We start from the raw sequence: 23,025 nt of genomic DNA, 5'->3' as shown, positions 1-23,025 counted from the left end.
AGTTTTGAAAGAAGTTCTGTGGGTGAAATGCTATCAAACAGCATTGCATGTTACAGAGAAATCGTTCATGAAAGGGAGAGTCACTTGATGCATCAAGCTTCATTGTCGTCTTATTTGAAGAATAAGGGTGGTGGTTGCCACAGCCATGCCAACTTTTAGTAAACATCCCTCATCAGTCAGCATCCATCAATGCCGAGGAGAGACCCTCCACCAGCAAAAAGATTTGCTGAATGCTCAGATGATGGATAGCAGTTTTTAGCAGTAAAGTGATTTTTTTTCTTGTGAACTTTTTCCTCTTTATTGTGAATATTAGATCAGTTTAATATTCAGGAGTCCTCAATCAGATATGGACTGATTGGGTCCAGATATATAACAAGTGTATTTATATCTTATAGAAACTTAGTTTTAAGCTGAAATATAGTAGACATACAATATTATGTTAGTTTCAGGTGTACTACATAGTGTTTTGACATTTTCATACATTATGAAATGTTTCCCATGGTAAGTCTAGTAACCATCCATTCCCACACAAAGTTGTTACAATTTTATTGACCATATTCCTTATGCTGTATATTACATCTCTGTGGCTTATTCATTTTATAACTGGACGTTTGTACCCTGCACCTATTTCTCCCCCACTCCTAAAGTATTTTTTAATTAAGATATGTACCTTGTTTTTTTAAATTAATTAATTTATTTTTATTTATTATTTTTAGCTGTGTTGGGCCTTCATTGTGGCACACGGGCTTTCTCTAGTTGCGGCGAGTGGGGGGTACTCTTCGTTGCGGTGTGTGGGCTTCTCATTGCGGTGGCTTCTCTTGTTGCAGAGCATGGGCTCTAGAGTGCACGGGCTTCTCTAGATGTGGCACGTGGGCTCCATAGTTGTGGCTCGTGGGCTTTAGAGCACAGGCTCAGTAGTTGCGGCGCACGGGCTTATTTGCTCTATGGCATGTGGGATCTTCCCAGACCAGGGCTCGAACCCGGGTCCCCTGCATTGGCAGGTGGATTCTTAACCACTGTGCCACCGGGGAAGACCTGTACCTTGATTTTTTTAGACATGAAGCTATAGTGTAACATAACTTTAATATGCGGGAAACTAAAAAAATCTGTACGATTCGCTTTATTGCGATGTTTGCTTTTTTGTGGTGGTCTGGAACTGAATCTGCAATATCTCTGAAGTATGCTTATATTCAGATCCTCTGCCTGTTTTATCTGCTTGTTTGGATTTTTTGCTATTGGGTCATGTGAGTTCTTTATATATTTTGCATATTAACCCCATCAGATATTTGGTTTGCAAGTACTTTGTCCCATTCGCCAAGTTGCCTTTTCATTTTGTTGATGGTTTCCTTTACTGTGCAGAGACTTTTTAGTTTGATGTAGTCCCGTGTTTATTTTTGCTTTGTTGCCTTAGCTTTTGGTGTCAAGTCCAAATAATCATCACTAAAACCAGTGTCTTCACTCCTCATCTTGTATGACTTCTGCTGGCTAGAAGGAGCAGTCTTTCCGGCCTTTTTGTTTGTTTTTTTAATTTCAGTCTGCTCTAGCATCCAGATTGGGATGTACAAGAGGTAAAAATGAACCCCAAGGAACTCATTATCTGGTCCTCCCTTAATTCCTGAAGTCTCTACCTGTTTTGCTTCTTCTGTCCACATATCAGAATCTTCCAATATTTGTTTTATGTGTTATTTCCATGTTTCTAAATTGTAATTAATGGGAACATTCAGGTTCAATGTGCTTACTCTACCGTGACTAGAATGGGAACTCTACTCCCACAATCATTTATTGAATGAATGATTAAATGAACACATGCATCTTGCCTATAAGTTGCTCAGAAGTGTTTGTAGGTGTCAATATAACAATAGGTATAGTATTAAGAGAATTGAGCTAAATTCCTATGGGAGCTCATAGGCATAGGAATGAAATTATTTCTAGCTATTTTGGAATAGGACATATGGTGTGGTGGTGAGACACAATAATTCTGTGACACCAACTGGGTGTCCTGTAATTCAGTTCAATTCTGACACTACCCAGATTTAGCAGAGACCCACAGGTTAAGGGCAGAGTTCTCCATAAGACTGCTAGACTTCAGTAAAAGTTACAACCCAGAAACAGCCAAATGGAAACAATTCATAGACCAAGGTCTAGGGGTGGGGTGGGGTGCCGTGGGGGCTGGGGTAGGAGGATAGACATAGAGCTTCTGTGCCCTCTCTTCATGGAATCTGGGCACATCAGCCTCCTGGCACATCCACATGTTCACCAACCTGAAAGTGCCACTGAGTTTTGTTGTCCAGACGTTTTATTTGGGTTACCTTACATAGGCATCATGATTGGCCATGTGATTAAACTCCTCTAGCTCTCCTCTCTTCCCTGGAGAACTGGTGAGCCCACAGTTCCAACTTTTTAATCATGTGGTTGGTCTTTCTGGTGAACAGTTCCCATCCTAAGGCTACCTAGGGACCACCTTGATTCACCTCATTAGCATAAAAAAGGCACTCTTGTCACTCAGGAATTCCAAGAGTGTTTGAAGCTCTGTTAGGAACTAGTGACAAAGACCAGATATATTCTTTATTATACCACAGGTCATCAAATGAGATATCAAGGAGAAAGTGGCATTTGTGTGATATCTTGAAAGCTGGGTAGGATTTAAACATTTGAAGATGGAGAAAAGGGAATTCCAGCCTGAGAAATCACACAGGGGCACATACTCCAAAGGGCAGAGTTCAGTGTATAGAAATATATTAAGTACTTTTTTAGCTTTAGTTTCAGATCTATAAAAAGCAATAATAATATAAAGCCAGATGGAGCACTTAAATGAACGATAATAAACGATATTTATTAATCATAGAGCCTTTTATTTTTACAGAGCAGAAGAAAGAAGAGATCTGTTTATGTTTTTCCGAAGCCTACACTTCTTTGTGGAATGGTGTGAATATCGTAAGCGCACATTTAAACGTTTCAAGGTAGAGTCTAAAGTCTTTCAATTTAAACGTATATGGAAAGTGAAGCTGATGTTAATTTGGGGGTTTAAGATAACATTCTTAAAGTTTTCAAACAATAGAAAATGTTTTTATTGACTTCTAGATTTGCAGTTATTTGGAATAAATGAAGGAGGAATGCTTCTGTACAAGTCAGTTAACCATTTATATTGAAAGAATATAGTCTTATATATATATATATAATATATATTTATTTTACAGTACACACTTTGAAAAATTAATCTGTCAAGGACACGTGAAGTAAAATGCCAAATGCTAATGAAGGACATAGGCATAGCAGCCTTGTAACGTCACAGTGTAATCTTTACTTCCTGAGACACACTCTGTATTTTGAGCTTCTTATTTATTGTATATTTCAAGTTTAAATATTGGAGTCTGATTCTTGTAAAATAATGCTTCTTAGGTCTGATACATATACATTCAGAGACTTTTTTTTAATTCCCTTTGTTTTCTGTCATAACTAGAACTATATTTGGCTGCATTGTAATTCCCCAGGTCCTACTTAGTTAGATAGTATCATATTATTGACAGCAGTGATGCACACAGAAACCAGTTCTGAAAGAGTTAACATAAATAATATCTCAAGGTTCAGGTTCCCTCAAAATCCTGAGTCCTGACTATTATTTTTATGACTGGTACTAATTCTCATTTATTTTGGATTCTTTTTTTTTTTTATCATCATCATCATTATTTGCATTTTATTTGGTTGAGCTAGTAATATCTGTCAAGCATAAGATTTTCTTTAGAATGAAACATGTCAGTACCTGTACTGTACCTGTACTGTGGTCCCTTGAGGAGTGCTCAGGATTATGTTGTTTACTTGCAGGTGCTCTTGCACCAGGACAATTAAATAGCTCTTCTTCAGAATTGGTAAAATACAATAATGATTGAGGAGTCTGCTGGCAGTTATGGTAATGAATCATCTAATACGGCCATTTCCTTATACATTAGAATGGGTTGTGGGAAATGTGAGCACTAGTCCCAGTTTCAAACTGATTTTCCTCTAGGTGCTTTTAAGGCAAGTGTAGAAGTATAATTGGTGTGTTTTTCCTGTAGAGGATAAAGTGCTTCTTTGAGCTGGTCCTTTGCTGGTGACAAGGTTACTAGAATGGAAAGAAACATCACATTGTTGTGCAACCATCACCAGTAAAAATCTGTCCCATTAAACACTAATTTGCCGTTCCTTCATTCTCTCAATAGTGTCCTTTGATGCATAGAAATTTTTAATTTTGATGAAGTCCAATTTATTTTCTTTTCTTTTGTAGCCTGTGTTTTTGGTGTCATATCCAGGAAATCATTGCCAAATTCAACATCATAAAGAATTTTCTCTTTATTTTTTCCTGAGAGTTTTATAGTTTAGCTCTTAAGTTTAGGTGTTTAATCCAGTTTGAGTTAATTTTTATATATTCTGTAAGCCAGCAGTCCAACTTCATTCTTATACATATGGATATCCAGTTTTCCTAGCATCGCTTGCTGAAGAGACTGTCCTTTCCTCATTGAGTGGTCTTGACACCTTTGTCAAAAATCATTTGACTATATATGCAAAGGTTTGTTTCTGGATTCATTATTCTATTCCATTGGTCTGTACGTCTGTCCTTATGGCAGTATCACACTTTTGTTTACTGTAGCTTTATAGTTACATTTTGAAATGAGGAAGTGTGAATCCTCCAGTTTTGTTCTTCCTTTCAAATTTCTTTTTGGTGTTTGGAGTCCCTTGAGATTCCATATGAATTTTGGTGGGTTTTTCCAGTTCTTCAAAAAATGTCGTTGGGAGTTTGATAGGGATTGCTTTTGAAACCACTAGGTGGCGTTTCGGAGGGGTTCCAAGGAGCTACAGTCCTTTATGTCTCATTGTGGAAAGAATTCAGCAAGAGACAAAGTGATAGATAAGAAGTGATTTATTAGAATAGGATGCTTGTGAGGCTTAAAAGCAGGTGGGCTAGGGGGTGATGCGCCCTGAGAACTTAGTTGGCTACAGTTTTATAATCAAAGGAGAAGTGGGGAGGAGGAAAAGACCACCTTCTTCCTCATTCTTGAGTAGATATCACGCTTCCATCATTAACTCCTCCTCTAGGTTGGACAGGGGAGTTTTCTTGTCCCTACGTGGTCAAGCCAGGACTGTCATGGCACTGTGGAAATATTATTTCAGGTCTCCATACAATGAGGGTCTTTCACTTTGAAATGTCACCTTTCCATAAATTATTGTTTTTTATGTGTGCAGAGAGCATGTCCTAGGGGTCATTAACTTACTGAGCTCACTGGTCAGGATGTGGGTCTCATGCCACCATTGTTTATTGTTTGGGGGCATGTCTTATGTTTCTGTTGCATGGTTTTGTTGCTAAGCAGGCATGCTTGGCTTTGTGGTTAAGCAAACCTGCTTTCTTGAGCGATCATTAACTTACAGGGGTCTCCCATACTTTTCCTTTACTTACAATCCCATAGTGGGATTAACTGTTCAATCACCTGCTTTGTCCCTTTATTCTGTTCCTATCATTTTGAAGTTGTTTTGGGTAGTGCTGACATATTAACTATTCAGTCTTCCATTCTTGAACACAAGATGTCTTCCCATTTATGCATATCTTCTTTAGTTTCTTTCAGGAATGTTTGTAGGGGTAAAATATTTTTAATTTTAATCCTCTGTTTCATTATCAGTGTCAAGAATGAAGCAATATCTATTTAAGATAATGGGGATCAGCATATATTTTACTTCATTATTTTATTTGTGACTTAAAGGTGTATATAAGGTTGTCAGGTACCTAGGTTCATATCTTCTTATCTAGAAGTCTCAAAGCTATTTTTTAAGATAATTCCATAATTCAGACTTTTAAACCAGTGCTCTTTCCTAATTGCTATTTTATATAAACCACTGGCTTTTAAATTCTCTAAAATTTGAGAGTTATTTTATGGTGCTTTTCCCCTTTAAGTTTAGTAATATAAAGAACATAGGAATACATTATTATTCTGACATCTGGAAATGGGAAGAAAGTACTGACCCCTTTCCCCAGTGTTGGTTCCACCACTCAGCAATCCTTTATTAAGTTTGTTTTTCCAGATAAAGTTACAGTTTATTTCTATTGATTTATTCAAGATTGTGGTAGTTTAAATATTCTATTTTTCCAAATAAAACAGAGCCCTTCTGTTTAAATGGATTTTATTTTGCACTATTTACTATATATTCAATTTAGATGTGCACACTATTATGCTAGCACTTTGAATGTATAAAGGGAATATTGGACGTGTTCAGTGTGCTCAGTGAGCTTTCTCAGTCACAGAGAAATGAGGCTTGCACACAAAATGAGAAAGCCGTATAATAGTTATTGTTGCCAGTTACCACAATAAAATCAGTGAATGCGTTAGTGTTGTAGCACTAATTATTGTGGTGTTAAGACATCACAGGTGTTTTAGTGAAAAAATTTCATTTTGGGGTCAACCTTGACAAATGGGAAAATTGAAAAACAGGTCATTCTACGTATGGAAAAAACAGAAGCAAATGAAAAACCACCAATAGTGTTTGTTCTGGGAATAGTATACAGAGACCAACTTGATTCTAATGCATAATTTATGTTGGAAACAATGTCGGCAATTTTTATATACACAGTTCAGACTCTTGTTTCTAAAGCACTGATCATTTTATATGCAACCCCAAAGCAGTGTGGAGACTAAGACTTTTGAGTGGGGTTTGCTCAAGAGGAAAGTAATTTTAGGAACTTTATCATCACTATTAGATTGGAGATGAATTCTCATCTTTAAACATACCAGTTAATTATGGGTCTCTAGAAAATGTTGCTGAGATGCTTTCTTGTGAATGTGTGGTCTATTCTCAAGAACATGGATGTGTATGGGTGGGTGGGAAGGTGGTGTGTAGTAGTAACACCACAGAATTCACTTGGTTTTCATGTCTTACATTTGGATAAATTTATTGATGAGATTCTCATTCCTATAGTATAAAAAGAAAATATTTTGCAGTATATATCATAATTGAAAGCCTTTACAGTGGAGAATTTTATGGCTATGTTCTGAGAAACAGGATGGACTTTCAGGTTTTTTTATAAGCATACTAATTTTGATGTGCTTGGCTTCCTAAAATGTTTTATGGTGGACTTAGAATGTTAATATTTAGATTAAAGAAAATTTTGTACTATTTTACTAAAGCCTTTAATTGTGTGATCACAAAGCAGAATAACTGAACATTACTATATTAGCTCTTTATCAGAGAGTAAAATTATGCTTTATTTGGAAAGTTTTGCCTAGGTATGAGACTATATTCCTATTTCTGAGGCTAAGTAAAAATATAGTAGCTGCCTTAATAGAAAGAAAACAGAGTTCCTACTTCATAATGAATAATGTATGAATGATAAAAGAAAAGTGAGAGGTCCCTGGAAATATTTAGCTTTTCAAAGTGTTTGGAACATATGCCTTAAATGCTTTAGGGATCCAGTAGAAGCCAGGAAAGACAAACAGTTGAAAGTTTCTTGGACTTATCCTTTCACTTCGTAATACATCTTAAATTTGGGTATTTATATAAAAACATACCTTTTAAATGGTACTCCAGTATAAACTGCAGGGATTTTGTAATGCTGTTCAAATATTTTCACATTACTTTGTTTTGAACTTAGAGATTCACTGTTACTTTTTGCTCATTGTTATATGTAAGGTTTTTTGAACATCTTTGCTTAAAACATAAGTTCCTTCATAGTAGGATACAAAATTAATATTAAATACTTAAGCTCCTTTAGACATTGTTGAGACAGATTATAAGTATGTGTGTACTGTAGCTTATGTGCTGCATTGATAGTGGTTAAATGTATGACCCTACAGGCAATCTTTTTAAGCAGATAAAACTGTTGGGATGTTTTCCGAGGATGATGGGATTGCCCTCCAAGCGTATCTCTTCAATGCGGTCCCGAATATAACTGGTGTCATTAGCCTTGCAGAATGTATCATCTGTAATTGAAGTTATGTTGTTAAACTAGAAAATAAAAGGGAAAAATTGTTTAGAAACCCGAAATCATCCTTTTGTATTTTGTGTAATGAGATCTCACAGAATATTTTATCTAAAAAGTGATTTTTAAAATACTGTACATACTGTGTATATATCTTCACGGTAATAAAAACCCTTGCTGAGCAATCTGAGCCTTCCTTTTTAAAGTCTACAGTATTACTTTGGAAGAACAGACTACTGGCTATTTCTAAGAGCAAAACCCATATAACAAATTTCTGAGTATAAATAAGATTATAATAGCTGGATAAAGTATCCTATTCTAGAGTGTCAACTCAAAATGGGTACTGTTTCCTTAAATATACTTTAAAGAAATAAAAAGAAAAAATGGGAATTCTTGTGATGGTAAAAGACCACTTTTAGTTTATTTTTATTCCCTTTTCACTTTTCTATTACCCTAAGTTGATGTTGGACAATAAAGTCAGCTGGGAAGTCTCCAAAACCAAGTGTTTACTGCTATTTGGAGAAGGAAACATAAACCACAGGTCTTAGTGTCCCCTAACTTCAAATCCACATGTCAGATTAACTAGGAGATGCCAAGTGCACACCTGGAGACAAATCCTACTATAAGAGCAGACCTCCCACCTAGTGTTACTGGTCCTTTGGTTGTGCTCTGGATAGAACCAGGGCTTCTGGGCAGGAGAGAACATTTGGCTAAATATTAATACTTTTGATGGGCAAAATTTACGTGTAAATAAGTGAGCTTCCTAATGAATCGTAAGATTGACCCATAATAATTTGAATTAAAGTCAGATAATGTGAAAAGAGCAATCATACCTGAAGATGAATTACACGCAGACTTTCTGGTAAATTAAGAGGCACAGATTCCAGGGCATTGTGGTCCAAGTAGAGGAAGGAGAGGTTATTCAATTTCTGTAAGGAAGAGGTGCTTTTGCTTAAGTGTTATTGAGCTCATTGCATTTCTTCACATGATTCAAGCTATATACACACATATATGTATAAATACATAGATATAGATATAGACACATATCAATACTATTAATCATTGGTATGGTAGTTTTAGGTTTGGTGGGATTTTTTTGTTTGCTTTGTTGTTGTTCGGTGCTTTTGGTTTTACAAGTAGTATATTTGGTCCTTTACGAAGGGCAGTAGAGTCCTGATGCATCCCCACATTTCTGTCCACTCATCTCCCTTCAGAATACCATCATATTCAGCCTCAGCCCTCATGCCAATTTCTGGGGCCCTTTAAATTTCTCTTGGGAGCAGGTAATAAGGTTAATTCTTATGCAGGATTATATTTGCATCCTGGTACTGCCATAACCTCTCTTGAACCTTCACAACTTTCCATTTCAGCTCCACCAATTTGTAGTAAAATGAATATTCCTAAGAGATGTGTATGCTTGTTAGTAAGATGTCTCCCAAAGCAGTTTATTAAATACGTAGACAAGTGTGACTTTTTTACACCCCAAGGACTCTACATTGGATTACTCTTCATGATCAGTAATCCATTATTGTGTATAATTTTATAATATGATCTCAAGATGTAGTTTCCCTTGACAATAATCTTTTACCTTACCTTTGATATGCATCCTGTGACAGAATTTGGTAATATTTTTTTTTTTTTTAGAATTGATTTGCTGTTATTTTAATCCTTTCTTTCTTTGTTTTTTTCTTTTTTTTTTGCGGTACGCGGGCCTCTCACTGCTGTGGCCTCTCCCGTTGCGGAGCACAGGCTCCGGACGCACAGGCTCAGCGGCCATGACTCATGGGCCCAGCTGCTCTGCGACACGTGGGATCCTCCCGGACCGGGGCATGAACCCGTGTCCCCTGCATCGGCAGGTGGACTCTCAACCACTGCGCCACCAGGGAAGCCCTAATCCTTTCTTAAGCATCCTACAATTCACCATATGGGCACCAAGCTCTTGTCTTCCCCAGTGGGCCTCTTTAACATGGATTAGAGTAACCTGATTTTACCAGTGGCTTTGGCAGCCTAGGGCATTAAGCAAAACTAGAAAATAGCTGAGTTTATCATTTTCATGCCAACTTGTCATGAATCCCTTCTGTAATCCACGTGTAAAATCCGAAATATTCAAACATTCCTTTTGTGAAATGTTGATTAGCTCCTGTGGGTCTTTTTTGTTTGTTTTGTTTTGTTTTATAAATTTATTTATTTATTTTTGGCTGCATTGGGTCTTTGTTGCTGTGCTTGGTCTTCCTCTAGTTGCAGCAAGCAGGGGCTACTCTTCGTTGCAGTGTGCGGGCTTCTCATTGTGGTGGCTTTTCTTCTAGAGCACGGGCTCTAGATGCACGGGCTTCAGCAGTTGTGGCTCACTGACTCTAGAATGCAGGCTCAGTAGTTGTGGCGCATGGGCTTAGTTGCTCCACAGCATGTGGGATCTTCCCGGACCAGGGTTCAAACCCGTGTCCCCTGCGTTGGCAGATGAATTCTTAACCACTGCGCCACCCGGGAAGTCCCTACTCCTGTAGGTCTTTAACATGTCAGTTTTTCAAAGGTTTACCTGCTCAAATTGCATATCTTCAAATTACAAACATTTTTTTGTTTTTAAAATGAGTCCAGTTTTTAAAAGTCCCCTAAGAGTCCCTTAACTTCTGAGGAACTGCTAGGAGTTGTCCTAAGGAGCTACAAACCTTCCTTTTTGTTTTGTTTGTTTGTTTTTTGGCGGTACGCGGGCCTCTCACTGTTGTGGCCTCTCCCGTTGCGGAGCACAGTCTCCGGATGCGCAGGGTCAGCGGCCATGGCTCACGGGCCCAGCCGCTCCACGGCATGTGGGATCTTCCTGGACCGGGGCACGAACCCGTGTCCCCTGCATCAGCAGGCAGACTCTCAACCACTGCGCCACCAGGGAAGCCCCAAATCTTCCTTTTGAACGAGGTCTTCTGTTGCCAACAGTAGCGTGATTGTCTCATCCTTTTATCTGGGGTTTCTTCCAGGACTGGGAATGAGTACATAGAGCTATGGAAGTCCTGGGCTGAGGTTACTTCCCTGTAGGCTCTGCATTTTGAGACAACCTGGCTATCTTAAATCAGAGGAAATCACCTTGCCCTTTTCATGTGCATTTATTTTCTTGTATTACTAAATTAAGAAATATATGTAATTTTTACTACATACAGAATTTTGTATTAGGTGCCATCATGGAATTCAAAAGAATGTCTACCTACAGAAGTCTATGGTCTAATACTTTTAAGTATTAAAAATAAAATTCAGTGTTTACTTTAGAACATGATTTTTTCTGGTGTTTGTAAATTACTAATATTGTAAGGAAAAAAGAAACACAGGAACACTCCCATTTTGAGGTTTTGCAGACTGTTGGTGCCACGAGGGTGCAAACTTTGTCTGTATAAATAAATATTGCTGTGTGAACAAGGGAAAAAGATGTGACACCAGGTAGTCCCATGAAACAAGATAAAGGTATTTTAAGTGAGGTACAGGCATAAGCTAGACTGAATAAGCCTAGTAGTATCACTATTTATCATGTAAATAATATCTTCATTTATTACATTAAAATAGTTTTAGAACAAAATTCTAGACCATAGTTTCTTTTTCTTTTCTCATGTTATTATTGGCTGTATAACCGATATTTTTATATTGTGCTCAGTCATACTATAAAATACTTACTTTGAAAGTATTTGCTTTGATTCCTCTACTCTTGATTTTGTTGTATTTTGCATTAAATAAAGTAAGCTTGGGAGGGAGAACTGGAAGTTTCAGTAGTTGATTTTCAGCTAGTGTAAGTTCTTCTAACAGTGAAAGTTTTGAAAAAGTACCATCTTCTATATCTTCAATCAAATTTCCCGTAAAATCAAGTCGCCTTAAGTTAGCTTGAAGGAAAAATATACAAAAAATAAGAAATTTTAAAAAAATATATGAAGTTAAATTCTTAATTGTATGGACTGAGGAAAAGCATTTGTTTATCAGGTCATTCAAACATCTTTTATTTTTAGTGCCTAGCAGAGTGTCTACAATTAGTAGCTCAGTAAGTTTTGTTGAACACTGAGCATCTATTCTGTGCTTGACACTGATGGTCTTTCTCACTGAAGTTCTAAAACCTCAGGTTTGGAAGGGAACTTAAAGTTAATAGAGTCCTTCCATCCTTTTTTGTTTGAATTCTCAGTATGCTCAAGTAGTTTGAAAGAAACTTTTTGTTGCAAATTATGGAAAGTAAGCATTACATCTGATTGAATAAAATCATGTAAATATTTTTGGATTTTTTGCCAGCCTGTTATATTGTGACTGAGGATATCTTAATCTCTCCATGCCTTATTGCTTGACAACAATAAAGGCAAAAATGTTCCCTAATTTGTTACCGTGGTGCATACTGAGAGATAGAGAAATTCAATGTGTGTATTTATGTGTGCATCACTTTTGTCCAGCTGGGATGATTAGAAAATATGGTCCCTTCTCACTATTCAAGGTGGTCATGTCTGTAAAGTCAGTGTAAATGCTGAATTAGTGAATATGGAACCATTGCTCCTAGGGAATATACAGGGTTAGAGCCTCTCATCACACATTTTCATCAACCAATCAGTGGAAAATTTTATGTGTGTTTCTTTTTAAAGGCATCTTACTTAGTATATATTGTTGATACATTAACATTGAACTCACAGCCAATCAACGCTGTAACTCACACTTAAATAAAGATTACCTAACGTGTTTTCTCTGTAAGGCACATCACAGCCTTCTTGCAGTTAGGAACACTAGACAGCATTTTAGTACTATACTTAGGGAGCATTTTAAACAGCAAAGAGCACAAAAATGTGAAAAATGTGGCACTAAGTAGACTGTAAAGAGGATACTTGTTTACAGTATAAAAGCTGAAACAAAAGGCCAAGCATCTCATTCAGCCTATCCTGGATGGCTCAAATTTTTTGCCACTGTGCACATGTCTACGAATGACCATGAAAGTGCCAGAAGTATTGATGTTTTGGGTTACAAATAAATTTTATCAAGTAGGTGAGTTTGAAAACATGGAATCCACAAAAGAGGAACAACTGTATTCAGTCAGTTGGGAGCTACTGGTGACAGCATGAATTTAGTTATGGCTAATCTTGTAAATGTGTAGCACAGCCAGTGTGCATTTCTTGATGTGACTTTCTTCAGAAGCCCTTGACAGCATTGGAATCTAGAAAATTTATGAGGGATTAGTGATCCAGACTTGGACTTCATACTGCAGAAGTAGGGGATTTTGGTGTGCTCATGGCAACACTCTCCTGGCAGTTGTTGTAAGCTTTGATTGGACACCAGAAGTCCAGGATTTTTAATGACCTGGGAAGGAGTTAAATGGCACTGCTCTCAGCATTAATTCTGTATTAGAGTCATCTGAAGAGTTTGGTTGTGGTTAATGACAACACCTGGGCCTCTAAATTTAGAGACCTATATTAGAATCTCTGGGGACTAGAACCTAGTATCAAAAATACTTTAATATGCAGCCAGATTTAAGAACCATGAGTTAAAGTAAGAAAAAGCAGTTTCTATGTTTTTATAGTGAAAGTAGAAAATAAAACATTGTCATTGGAGAAATATCCTGATTATATTTGTATTGCTGACTGGCTGAGGCAAATGGATCTTGAAATATTGGGGTTGAGAAGATATAGTTGCCCATATGTTAGATGGGCAGTCAACATAGACTCCGTAGTCACCAGTAAAGAAAGATGACAGGGAACATCTGAATGGAAAGGAGATTCACCAGTAAACCAGTGGATTTTTGTGAAGTGTGGTGGATACTTAAAATACCTCAACAGTCACTACCGTACACGTGATAGGCCACAGGTACCTAGAAACTTGTGTTTATATGAGTTAAATACTAACATGAGTTAACACTAATATCTTATTTAAAATTAACTTACGTATGTCTGCAAAATCTTTGGCAGTCAACTTTTTAATTTTGTTGAATCGTGCATAAAGATAGGCTGATTCCTTTGGCAAGGGTGGTACAGCATCAATGTCAACTTCTTCACAGTATACAGAGCCACTTAAACAAACACATAGCAGGCATGTGGGCATTTCTAAATTGGGAAACAAAAATCATAAAAATCAGTAGTTTAAAAATATTTGACCTCTAGTGTTAAAATTCTTGCTATCATGAATGTTACTACCAATTTGAAAAGATCCTTTACAGAATTATGGATGATAACAGGAAAGACGTTATGGCCATGATAGCTAGTAATCTATATTGTATCTGATAACTCACCAGAATTTTATTTTAAATTCTGTAATCCACAATCTCTTTTATTCTCCTATCTGTTTTAGCAGTGATCATTTAATTGCTGAATTGATTGACAGTTACATTTCTTCATTGGAGTATCAAAAATCATAAAGCAGGACTTAAGGTAAATATAAGCTTGATTTATCACTTGGAGTGGTGCAAACACATTTCTAATGAGTTTAGAAACCACTTAGTTAAATAAGCAAACTATTAACTTAAAAATTGGAGTCATTGTGGGTACTGTTAGAATCCCTATTGTACCCTACGTCATTCATTGCATTTACTTGTCATGCATCTTTCATCTCCTTCAACCTGCAACAGTTCCTTAGTCTTTGTTTTTCATACCTTTTACTGTTTTGGAAATTTTTGAATTTTTTAAAACTTTTATTTTCAGGGCACTTATTTTGCAGAATATCTTTCAATTAGGGTTTATATGAAGTTCCTCATTTTTTGGCAGGAATACCATGGAAATAATGTTACATCCTTAGTGTTATGTATCTGTCTCATTCCTTATGATGCTGTCTTTGGTCACTTGGTTCAGTTAGTACCTGCCATGGTTCTCACTCTGTAAAATTACTGTTTTTCACTTTGTAATTTGTACCTTCTAGAGGAGTACTTTGAGATTCTAAACATCAGGTTTGTCATCAAACTTTCACCCTCTAGTTTTATCATCTGTTGAAAATTCTTACTTGAATCATTTATCACTAGGGTAATTGCCAATTATTTTCTAACTCCATCATTTCTTCTTTATTTGTTAGTTGGCATTCTGATATAAGGTGGAACATTCCCTTCTTATTTGTTTATTTCTGTCAGTATGAACTTATGAATTCCTCATCCCATGGGTAACGTATCCCGTAATACGTTACTGTCTTATTTATTTTGATAATCACATTGTCACAGATTAGTCAGTGAGAACTCTTAAGCTCTGTTTATCCTCCCACAGCCTTTTTATGGTTCCATGATATACAGTAAGTTGCACATATTTAATTTGTATAATTTATAAGTTTGGACATGTGTATATGCCCATGAAACCATCACCACAATCAAGATAATTAACACATCCATCACTCCAAAAGTTTCCTCATGCCCTTTGGTAATTTCTCCCTCCCAGCAACCACTAATCTCCTTTCTGTCATTATATGTTAGTTTGCATTTTTGAAACTTTTATATCAAAAGAATCATGCAGTATACACTCTTTTGTCTGGCTTCTTTCACTCTGCATAATTATTTCTCAAAATAATTTTGTATGTATCAGTAATTCATTCCTATTTATTACTGAGTTCATTCCAATTTATTCCATTGTCTCAATAAACACCATTTATACTGTCATCTCTTACGGACATTTGGGTTGTTTCCAGTTTTTGGCTATTTCAAAGAAAGCTGCCATGAACATTTATGTATGGACTTAATGTTTTCATTTTTCTTGGATAAATACCTAAGAGTAGAATGGCTGGGTCTTATTATACGTATGTATTTTACCTTTTGAAGAATGTCCTAAAGTGTTTTCCAAAGTGGTTGTGCCATTTTACATTCTCATTAGCAGTGTGTGAAAGTTCCAGTTGCTCTACATTCTTGTCAACATTTGGTATGTATGGTTGGACTTTTTTATGTTAGCCTTTCAAGTAAGGTTTGTTGTGGTATCGCGTGTTTTAATTTACATTTTCCTAATGACTAATGTGCTAAGCATCTTTTTATATACTTATTTGCCATCCACATATTTTTTTGTGGTGAAGTGTCTATTCATATCTTTTGCCTGTTTTTTGAAATAGTTTTTTGTATTATTATTTTTGAATTATAAAAGTATATTCTGTAGATATAAATCATTTGACAGATTTATGTTTTGCAAATATTTTCCTCCAGTCTGTGGCTTGTCTTTTTATTTCCTTATCAATGTCTTTTGAAGAGCAAACATTTGGGGCCTTCCCCAGCAGTCCAGTGGTTAAGACTCCATGCTTCCACTGCAGGGGGTGCATGTTCCATCCCTGGTTGGGGAACTAAGATTCCACATGCCGCATGGTGGGGCCAGAAAAAAAAAAAAAGAAGAGCAAACATTTTTTATATTAATGAATAACAATTGATCCCTTTATATTGTCTGGATTTCAATGAGCAGGTCTTGTACATCTTTTACACATTTACACCTATGTATTTTTTATATTTTGATTAATTTTAAAAATTAAATGTCCCCACTGTTTTTTGAGAACTTACTTATTTTCTGGCATGCTAAGATGTCCCAGACCAATCTTTCCCTTTCCTTGCCCCAGGCCTGAAATCAGCTATTATTTCAAGGAGTACTGGTCCCTTTTAGTGGAGGATGGTATTTAGAAACCAACATTTGGGTGTGGATGTGCTCATTGCTACTGGGATCTCATTGCTTCTGGGCTTTTTCAGCAAAGGGACCTGGGAAATATATGTATTTTTATTTGGCGCTCTCTTCATATATAATACACATACATACACACAAGTATAGGTATATGGACATGGACATAATACACAAGTACACACATGCAGACATACATATATACATGTATATAATATGTGTCATATGCTCATACGAAAACATAAGCACATGATATGCATATTTTAACATACACACTCATACAGGGAGGCAAACATGTATATATCTATTTCTGTATCTCTGTATACAAACCAGGAGTTGATCCTGATATCTTTCATTCCACTCCATCTCAACAGTGTTCATTTTAGCCTTCCCCCTTACCATATTTGTAACACCCTTCTCTGACAATGAGAAACCTGGCTCTTGTGATCCACTGTGCATTTACTTTACTCAGTCCCAGAACACACATTAAGTAGTTTCATTATTGATAACCTATAATACTATGGAAAACAAACCTACCCACTAGAATTTTAGTATTTGCCTATTTTATTTTGTCTTTAGCCTGAAAGTATACAGTCAAAATACTGTGTTTAAGGATTACTTCGATTAGATTTTTCCCCCTGTAGTGTGTTATGTTATTGATTTGAAATGCAATTAAGTTTCTATTTTTCTGTTTGTTTGCCAATTTGGGTTCTTTTTATCTTATCCTAGTTGGTTTTATTTATAAATGTATTTGTTTGTTTGCTTATTTGAATATAACATTATTCTAAAATCAAATCTGCACAACAAGTGTATACTCCAAGAAGTTCTAGCACCTTCCCCTAGTACCCCTAGTTACCATCTCCCCCTCCTTTTTACCCCTAGTCCCATCTGTAACCCATAGGTAACTAGTCTCAGTTTTTTAGTTACCCTTCTTGAATTTCTTTTCACAAAGTGGGCTGATGTATGTATATTCTCTTACATCCCCTTCATTTTTTTTTTTTTTTTTTTTTTTGCGGTACGCGGGCCTCTCACTGTTGTGGCCTCTCCCGTTGCGGAGCACAGGCTCCGGACGCGCAGGCCCAGTGGCCATGGATCACAGGCCCAGCCGCTCTGCGGCATGTGGGATCTTCCTGGACCAGGGCACGAACCCGTGTCCCCTGCATCGGCAGGCGGACTCTCAACCACTGCGCCACCAGGGAAGCCCCCCTTCATTCTTAGGTGAAAGACAGCATACTGTAGATACTCTATTGCATTTTTTTTTCACATAATCTCTTCTGAAAATCACTCCATATTAGTTATAGAGATCATCCTCATTCACTTTTACAACTGCATAGTATTCCCCTGGGTGGATGTACCATACTTTATTCAACCACTCTTGAATGTATGGATAATTAGATTGTTTCCAATATTTTGCAGATGCAAGCAATGCTTCAGAGATTTTGCATATGTGTTTTCTTACTTTTGGAGGTATATCTTTAGGGTGAATTCCTAGAAGTCAATTGCTGTGTCAGAAAGTAAATGCGTATTAGGTTTCGTTAGATATTACCAAATTCCTGTCCATTCTACCAGTTTGTATTACCACCAGCAACGTATGTCAGTGTCTGATACCCTACAGTTTTGCCAATGGAATATATTAATATATTTGTCAGATAGGTTAAAAAATTTTATCTCGGCATAATTTAAACTTACATGTGAGATTGAACACCTTTTATGTGTTTAAGCGTCATTTTTATATCATTTTGTGAATTGTCTGTTCATATCTTTTGTCCATTTTTCCAGTGGAGTTTTGATCAGTTTCTTTTTCCTGGATTTTTACTTGTTCTTTAGAAATTAGAGATATTAACTCTTTATCAGTGATATATATTACGAATATTTTTCTCAGTTTTCAGTTGCCTTTGGCTTTGTTTATGATGGTTTTTGCCATGCAGATGTTTCATTTATGGAGTCAAATTTATTGATCTTTTCTATTATCGTCTCTGGAGTTTGAGATACCCCACACCCAGGTTATCTTCTACTATTTGTATGGTTTCACTTTTTGCATTTAGACCCTAATTTATTTGGAGTTTTTCTGTGTAAGATAGGGATCTAATTGTATCCCTTGTCAGTTGACTACTTAGTTGTCCCAGCCCCAGTTTTTTAAAATATCATCTTTGCTTCAGTGATTAAAGATGTTACCTTTATTATTTACTAAATTTCTACATGTATTTCTTTTTGTCTGTGGACTTTCGTTCATACACCAGTATTACACTTATTTTAAGTATGCAGGCTTTAAAGCATGTTCTGATAGGTGATTTCATGCAGGTTTGATTTTCCTTCTGAACTTGAAGATCAGCCTTACCAGCTCTTTAAAGAAGTTCATTGTTGTAAATTTAGGGAGCACTGACATCTTTGTGATATTAAATCATCCTACTGAAGAGCAAAGAATGTCTTTCCATTTCTTCAAGTCTACTTTCACTATGATACTTCTCAAATTTCTTAAGATATATTTTCTGGTTTTGTCCTTTTTTTTGTGTGTGTGGTATGCGGGCCTCTCACTGTTGTGGCCTCTCCCGTTGCGGAGCACAGGCTCCAGACACGCAGGCTCAGCGGCCATGGCTCACGGGCCCAGCCGCTCCGCAGCATGTGAGATCTTCCTGGACCAGGGCACAAACCCGTGTCCCCTGCATTGGCAGGTGGACTCTCAACCACTGTGCCACCAGGGAAGCCCTGGTTTTGTCCATTTTAATTTTATTGTAGCAATATAGAAATTAGTGTGTGATTTTTTTTTCATATTGTCATGTGAAGTAATGTTCTGTGATAGAGCAAGAATAAACCAAATAGAAACTAATAAGTAGGACTTTGTAATTTTATAAGTTTTCTATTGTTTTAATTGAAATGTACATTATAATTATTTATGTATATAACTATGTCTCTCTTCTGTGAGTTTCTTAAAGGCAAGAATTATATTTTATTTACTTTATCCTCAGGCTACATAGTATTTGAAAATAATTGGTGTTTAACAAGTATTTCTTGAACTGATTTTATATAGACAGAAGCACACACTTTGTAGAGGCTAAACGTAGACTAAACTTTGTTCTTGAATGTTCCTATTCCACATTTCTCACTCATAATGTGGAATGGCAAATGATGAAAACTCACAATATACCTGTTTGACTTTATCATTAGAGATAAAATTCCACTGTTTGGATCCACTATATCCTGATGCAATTTTTGATTACTATAAGGAATAAAGTTCCATTATAAGCTATTTTTTAAAGCTCCTTTAAAAAATTTGATGCTAGAGTATTCATACTTACCATCATTTTCTTTCTTGGGGGATAATGGTTTTGTACTCTCATCTTTTTGTAATTGAAAACCTTTCTCATCGGGTATTATTATCGTAGTTTCTTTTTCCTATTGAAAAAATAAACATTTATTATCAGGTGTGACAAGGACCAATTTGGACGGTAAAACTGAGGGATTACAGACAACATTCTCCCGTAAGTGTTCTGGTTGAACAGCCTCTCCCCTTTCCATTTGTCTATTAAATGTCATTGAATTCTACTCCACTTCACAAATATCTTGGTCTCTGCATTTATATTAAGATAGAGAGAATCCTAAAGCAATGTAAAGAGAAGAAGCAGAGAACTTTTTATTTACTACTTTTTAGGGACCAGTAGATTTTTGAAAGTATTCTTTAAACTGATTGATAGATTCAAATCAGCCATGTGAGCCAACAACTTGTTGTTATAGTGGGCCTTTTTTTTCCCTAAGCTATAACTATATATATATACCTATATTATATATATGTGATAATAATAATAATAGCATATTAACCAACTCCATTGGAAGAAATTGTACAGTTAACATTTGCTCATCTGTACTAAAAAAAGAAAGAAGCAATTATAACTGTTCACTCTTAAAATCTTTGTCATCTTATTTATAGTGGAGAACTTTTGAAGCAATCAACATTGTTATATATTTGGCTGCTTTGCTCATTTTCCATTTGTGTGTGTGTGTGTGAGAGAGAGAGAGAGGGAGAGAGAGACACACATACAGACACACGGTAGGCAGGCAACAGATACTTATGTGCTGTATTAACTTTTTCCTTTCCCAGTGTTCATTTCTGTGTGCCAGTAAAACCACAAGTAATTACTTAGCCCCCGTACAAGTAGAATATGAAGATGTGGTGTGAAAGTCATCTCTGTAGACAATGACAGTTACCGTTACTTGGTAAAGTGATGGAGTCTGAATTGTTAAAACCGATTAAAAATTAAGCTATATTAAGTAGTTTTCATTTTTTGACATATGTGAATTATTGTGAAATGCTGTAGATACAAAATAAGCAGTACTCTTTATTTCCTTGAACCACTTCTTCCTAAAACAATAAACCTTAAGCTGGTGATTCATTTTTATTTCTCCTAATACACACTTCTCCTATTTTATTTTAATATGCATATAGAGGACATTATGTAATATTACTTAACATATAAATCTCAAATGGTCAGAGATCCTCTCAAAGTTTAATTTTCCTTAAATTTTATGTTTTAAATTTTAGTTTTCCTTAAATCTTATGTTTTGGTTGCTATAGATACTGTTTGGTTATTATGGATTCTATGTATTAATTTGGGAAGCATGCATACTTTAAAAATATCATCTGAGGACAGTTATTTTGAATTATTTTGAAGCATTTAATGTGCTTTTCCTTTCCTCTTACCTTATCAGACACATTCAGAAAAAACAAAAACATACATTTAAATGGGCGACCATTTTAGAAATTAAATTTAGAGTAGAAATAAAATACCTTAATACTTTTTCCATCCAGGGATTTATCCTCATAATCTCGGCTAAATAAGCTTTCTTCAAAATTATCTGTTCCATAATCATAGATAATGCGTGAATCCTCCTGAGATGGTGGTGCTGGCTTTATCAGAGGCACAAACAGGAACAGGAGAAGTGTAGATTTCAGAGTCTTCATTTTAGCAAAAATGAAAGTGACTGGAAGTTAATAAACTAGTGGCCTGCTGACTGTGGGACAATACTCTCTTTTACCCTGGAAATAAAAACGCAGACCATTGAAGCAATATTTAAAAGCTTAGAGGACTTTTTGGCAGGGTATACGCAGTAGGGACCAGAGAACAAGTATTTAACCCTTAGTGATCTTTAATTAGATGCTAAAAGTTTTTATGTATCAGCCACATTCTGAAAAATAGTTTCAGAAAATGGTTTTAGTTCCTTTTCTATCAAAAATCCAAGCAATGTTGATAATTTCAGTTTTTTAATAATTAGGTGCCTTGAACAAAGGTACTTGTTTGTAATTGAAGTCTTCTTAGGATACCTGTAATATAAACAGTTAAAATGAAGTCCCATGATCTGTCTCATGTGAGTTAAAAAATATCATATTTCAACTTTCCTCCTTTATACGAACTCTTGATTTGTATTGGTATGAGCAGAAACAAGTTCCAGGAACAGTTTTATAATTAAACTTTAAATTTAACATTATGAAAAGTAGTCATTAACACTTTTTTAGGTGGTACAGAATATGGGAAAAGCCATAATTTAAATTTTCTTAGTTTTATAATTTTTATAGATATCATTTCTTTTAGTTAATAGCATTTCTTCTAAAATTTAAACCATGAAAAATGCAAAAATAGTATTGCAGACTAGAAAAAATATAGAACTTTAATCAAAGATTTAGAGGGAATGAAATGGGAAAGATTTTTAGGCTCACCGCTGGATTTTATCTGGTGGTGCACATTTTACACTTTTTCATAAGTAACTTCAGACAGAATCACTCATAGTTCCTGGTGCTGCATTGTAGATACCAGTTTGTCAAAAATCAATGGTTGAAAATTAAGAATAACATGGTTTTGTGACTTTTGCAGCACCTTGTTCTTGCCTGCATGGACATTAAAGTTATGCAATGATATACTTAAGTGCTTGTTAAAAAATAATTGTTCAAAGTAACTGAAACGTAAAAAAATTAAAGATGGCCTTTACATTTACTAAGATTGTTAGGTGTCACATTTTAACAAACGATATTTAAAATAATATGTGAAAAAAGAGCCTACCGTTGTAGCTGTTTTGAAGTTTTTTGTGGTTTTCCTCAGTAGATGGTCATGGCTTGCATTAGCCCCAAGTGGGAGGGTGAATGAGAAAAGCTGTGGATTGATTTCAAACTGCTGAATAGAATTTCAGGGCCCAACAGCTTTCAAAGCAGTTTCCATGTGGTAGAGATCTTTGCCAACATTCTTTCTCTAGGGTGAAATGTAGTGTGTTGTACTAGAGAACTGTGCTTAAAATATTTGTAACTGCTGTACTCAGATTGTTTCTACTGTTCACCATAATTTTGTTATTTTTACCTTGTGTAATAAATACTCATGTTTTTGTGAATATTAGTTTATGAAGATGACATAGTTTAAAAATCATTCTTTTCATTTTAGTGCTTTCCCAGTAGATAAAACATCTGCTTTTTGAATGAAATAAAACACCAAACTAAAGCATAATCTATGCTCTTAATTTTATGAAGAGTAAAAATGTTGTTCTAGT

At 35.8% G+C, this 23,025-nt stretch overlaps 2 protein-coding genes across 4 annotated transcripts in view; one reads left to right on the top strand and one right to left on the bottom strand.

The window, feature by feature from the left end:
* Nucleotides 1–23,025, top strand: part of CENPP (centromere protein P) — a gene marked incomplete at its 5' end in the record, with an annotated part of 225,545 nt that overhangs the window by 56,651 nt on the left and 145,869 nt on the right. For both annotated transcript variants that reach the window (XM_082655946.1, XM_082655945.1), the window contains one exon: nt 2,864–2,960. In XM_082655946.1, the coding sequence (XP_082512072.1) occupies nt 2,864–2,960 (97 nt within the window). The remainder of the gene's footprint in view (nt 1–2,863; nt 2,961–23,025) is intronic.
* OGN (osteoglycin) lies at nt 7,202–22,685 on the bottom strand. Of its 2 annotated transcripts, XM_082655944.1 has the most exons (8): nt 22,548–22,666; nt 22,208–22,375; nt 21,281–21,529; nt 19,794–19,890; nt 13,822–13,980; nt 11,594–11,796; nt 8,773–8,868; nt 7,202–7,965 (listed from the first exon to the last, which is right to left on the bottom strand). In XM_082655944.1, exons 3-8 carry the CDS (start codon nt 21,452–21,454, stop codon nt 7,795–7,797), a joined length of 900 nt encoding a protein of 299 aa, XP_082512070.1. In that variant the 5' UTR covers nt 21,455–21,529; nt 22,208–22,375; nt 22,548–22,666; the 3' UTR covers nt 7,202–7,794. The 2 variants fall into 2 exon arrangements, with proteins under 2 accessions (XP_082512070.1, XP_082512069.1); XM_082655943.1 differs by lacking the exon at nt 22,208–22,375 and having other exon boundaries at nt 22,548–22,685.

The sequence above is a fragment of the Grampus griseus genome (genome assembly GCF_964374135.1).
Source record: "Grampus griseus genome assembly, chromosome: 6".
NCBI classification, from domain to species: Eukaryota; Metazoa; Chordata; class Mammalia; order Artiodactyla; family Delphinidae; genus Grampus; species Grampus griseus.
The sequence above is the reverse complement of the archived record's forward strand: the minus strand, read 5'-3'. Positions and strand labels throughout refer to the sequence as shown.

Bases quoted from the DNA above. Each gene is read 5' to 3' on its own strand.
- OGN (XM_082655943.1), bottom strand. From the start codon at position 21,454: ATGAAGACTCTGAAATCTACACTTCTCCTGTTCCTGTTTGTGCCTCTG. The intron at 11,797-13,821 runs GTAAGTTAATTT...TTTTCCTTCAAG, and splicing joins CAAAGATTTTGCAGACATAC to CTAACTTAAGGCGACTTGAT. The intron at 7,966-8,772 runs GTATGATTGCTC...TTTATTTTCTAG, and splicing joins TGCGTGTAATTCATCTTCAG to TTTAACAACATAACTTCAAT.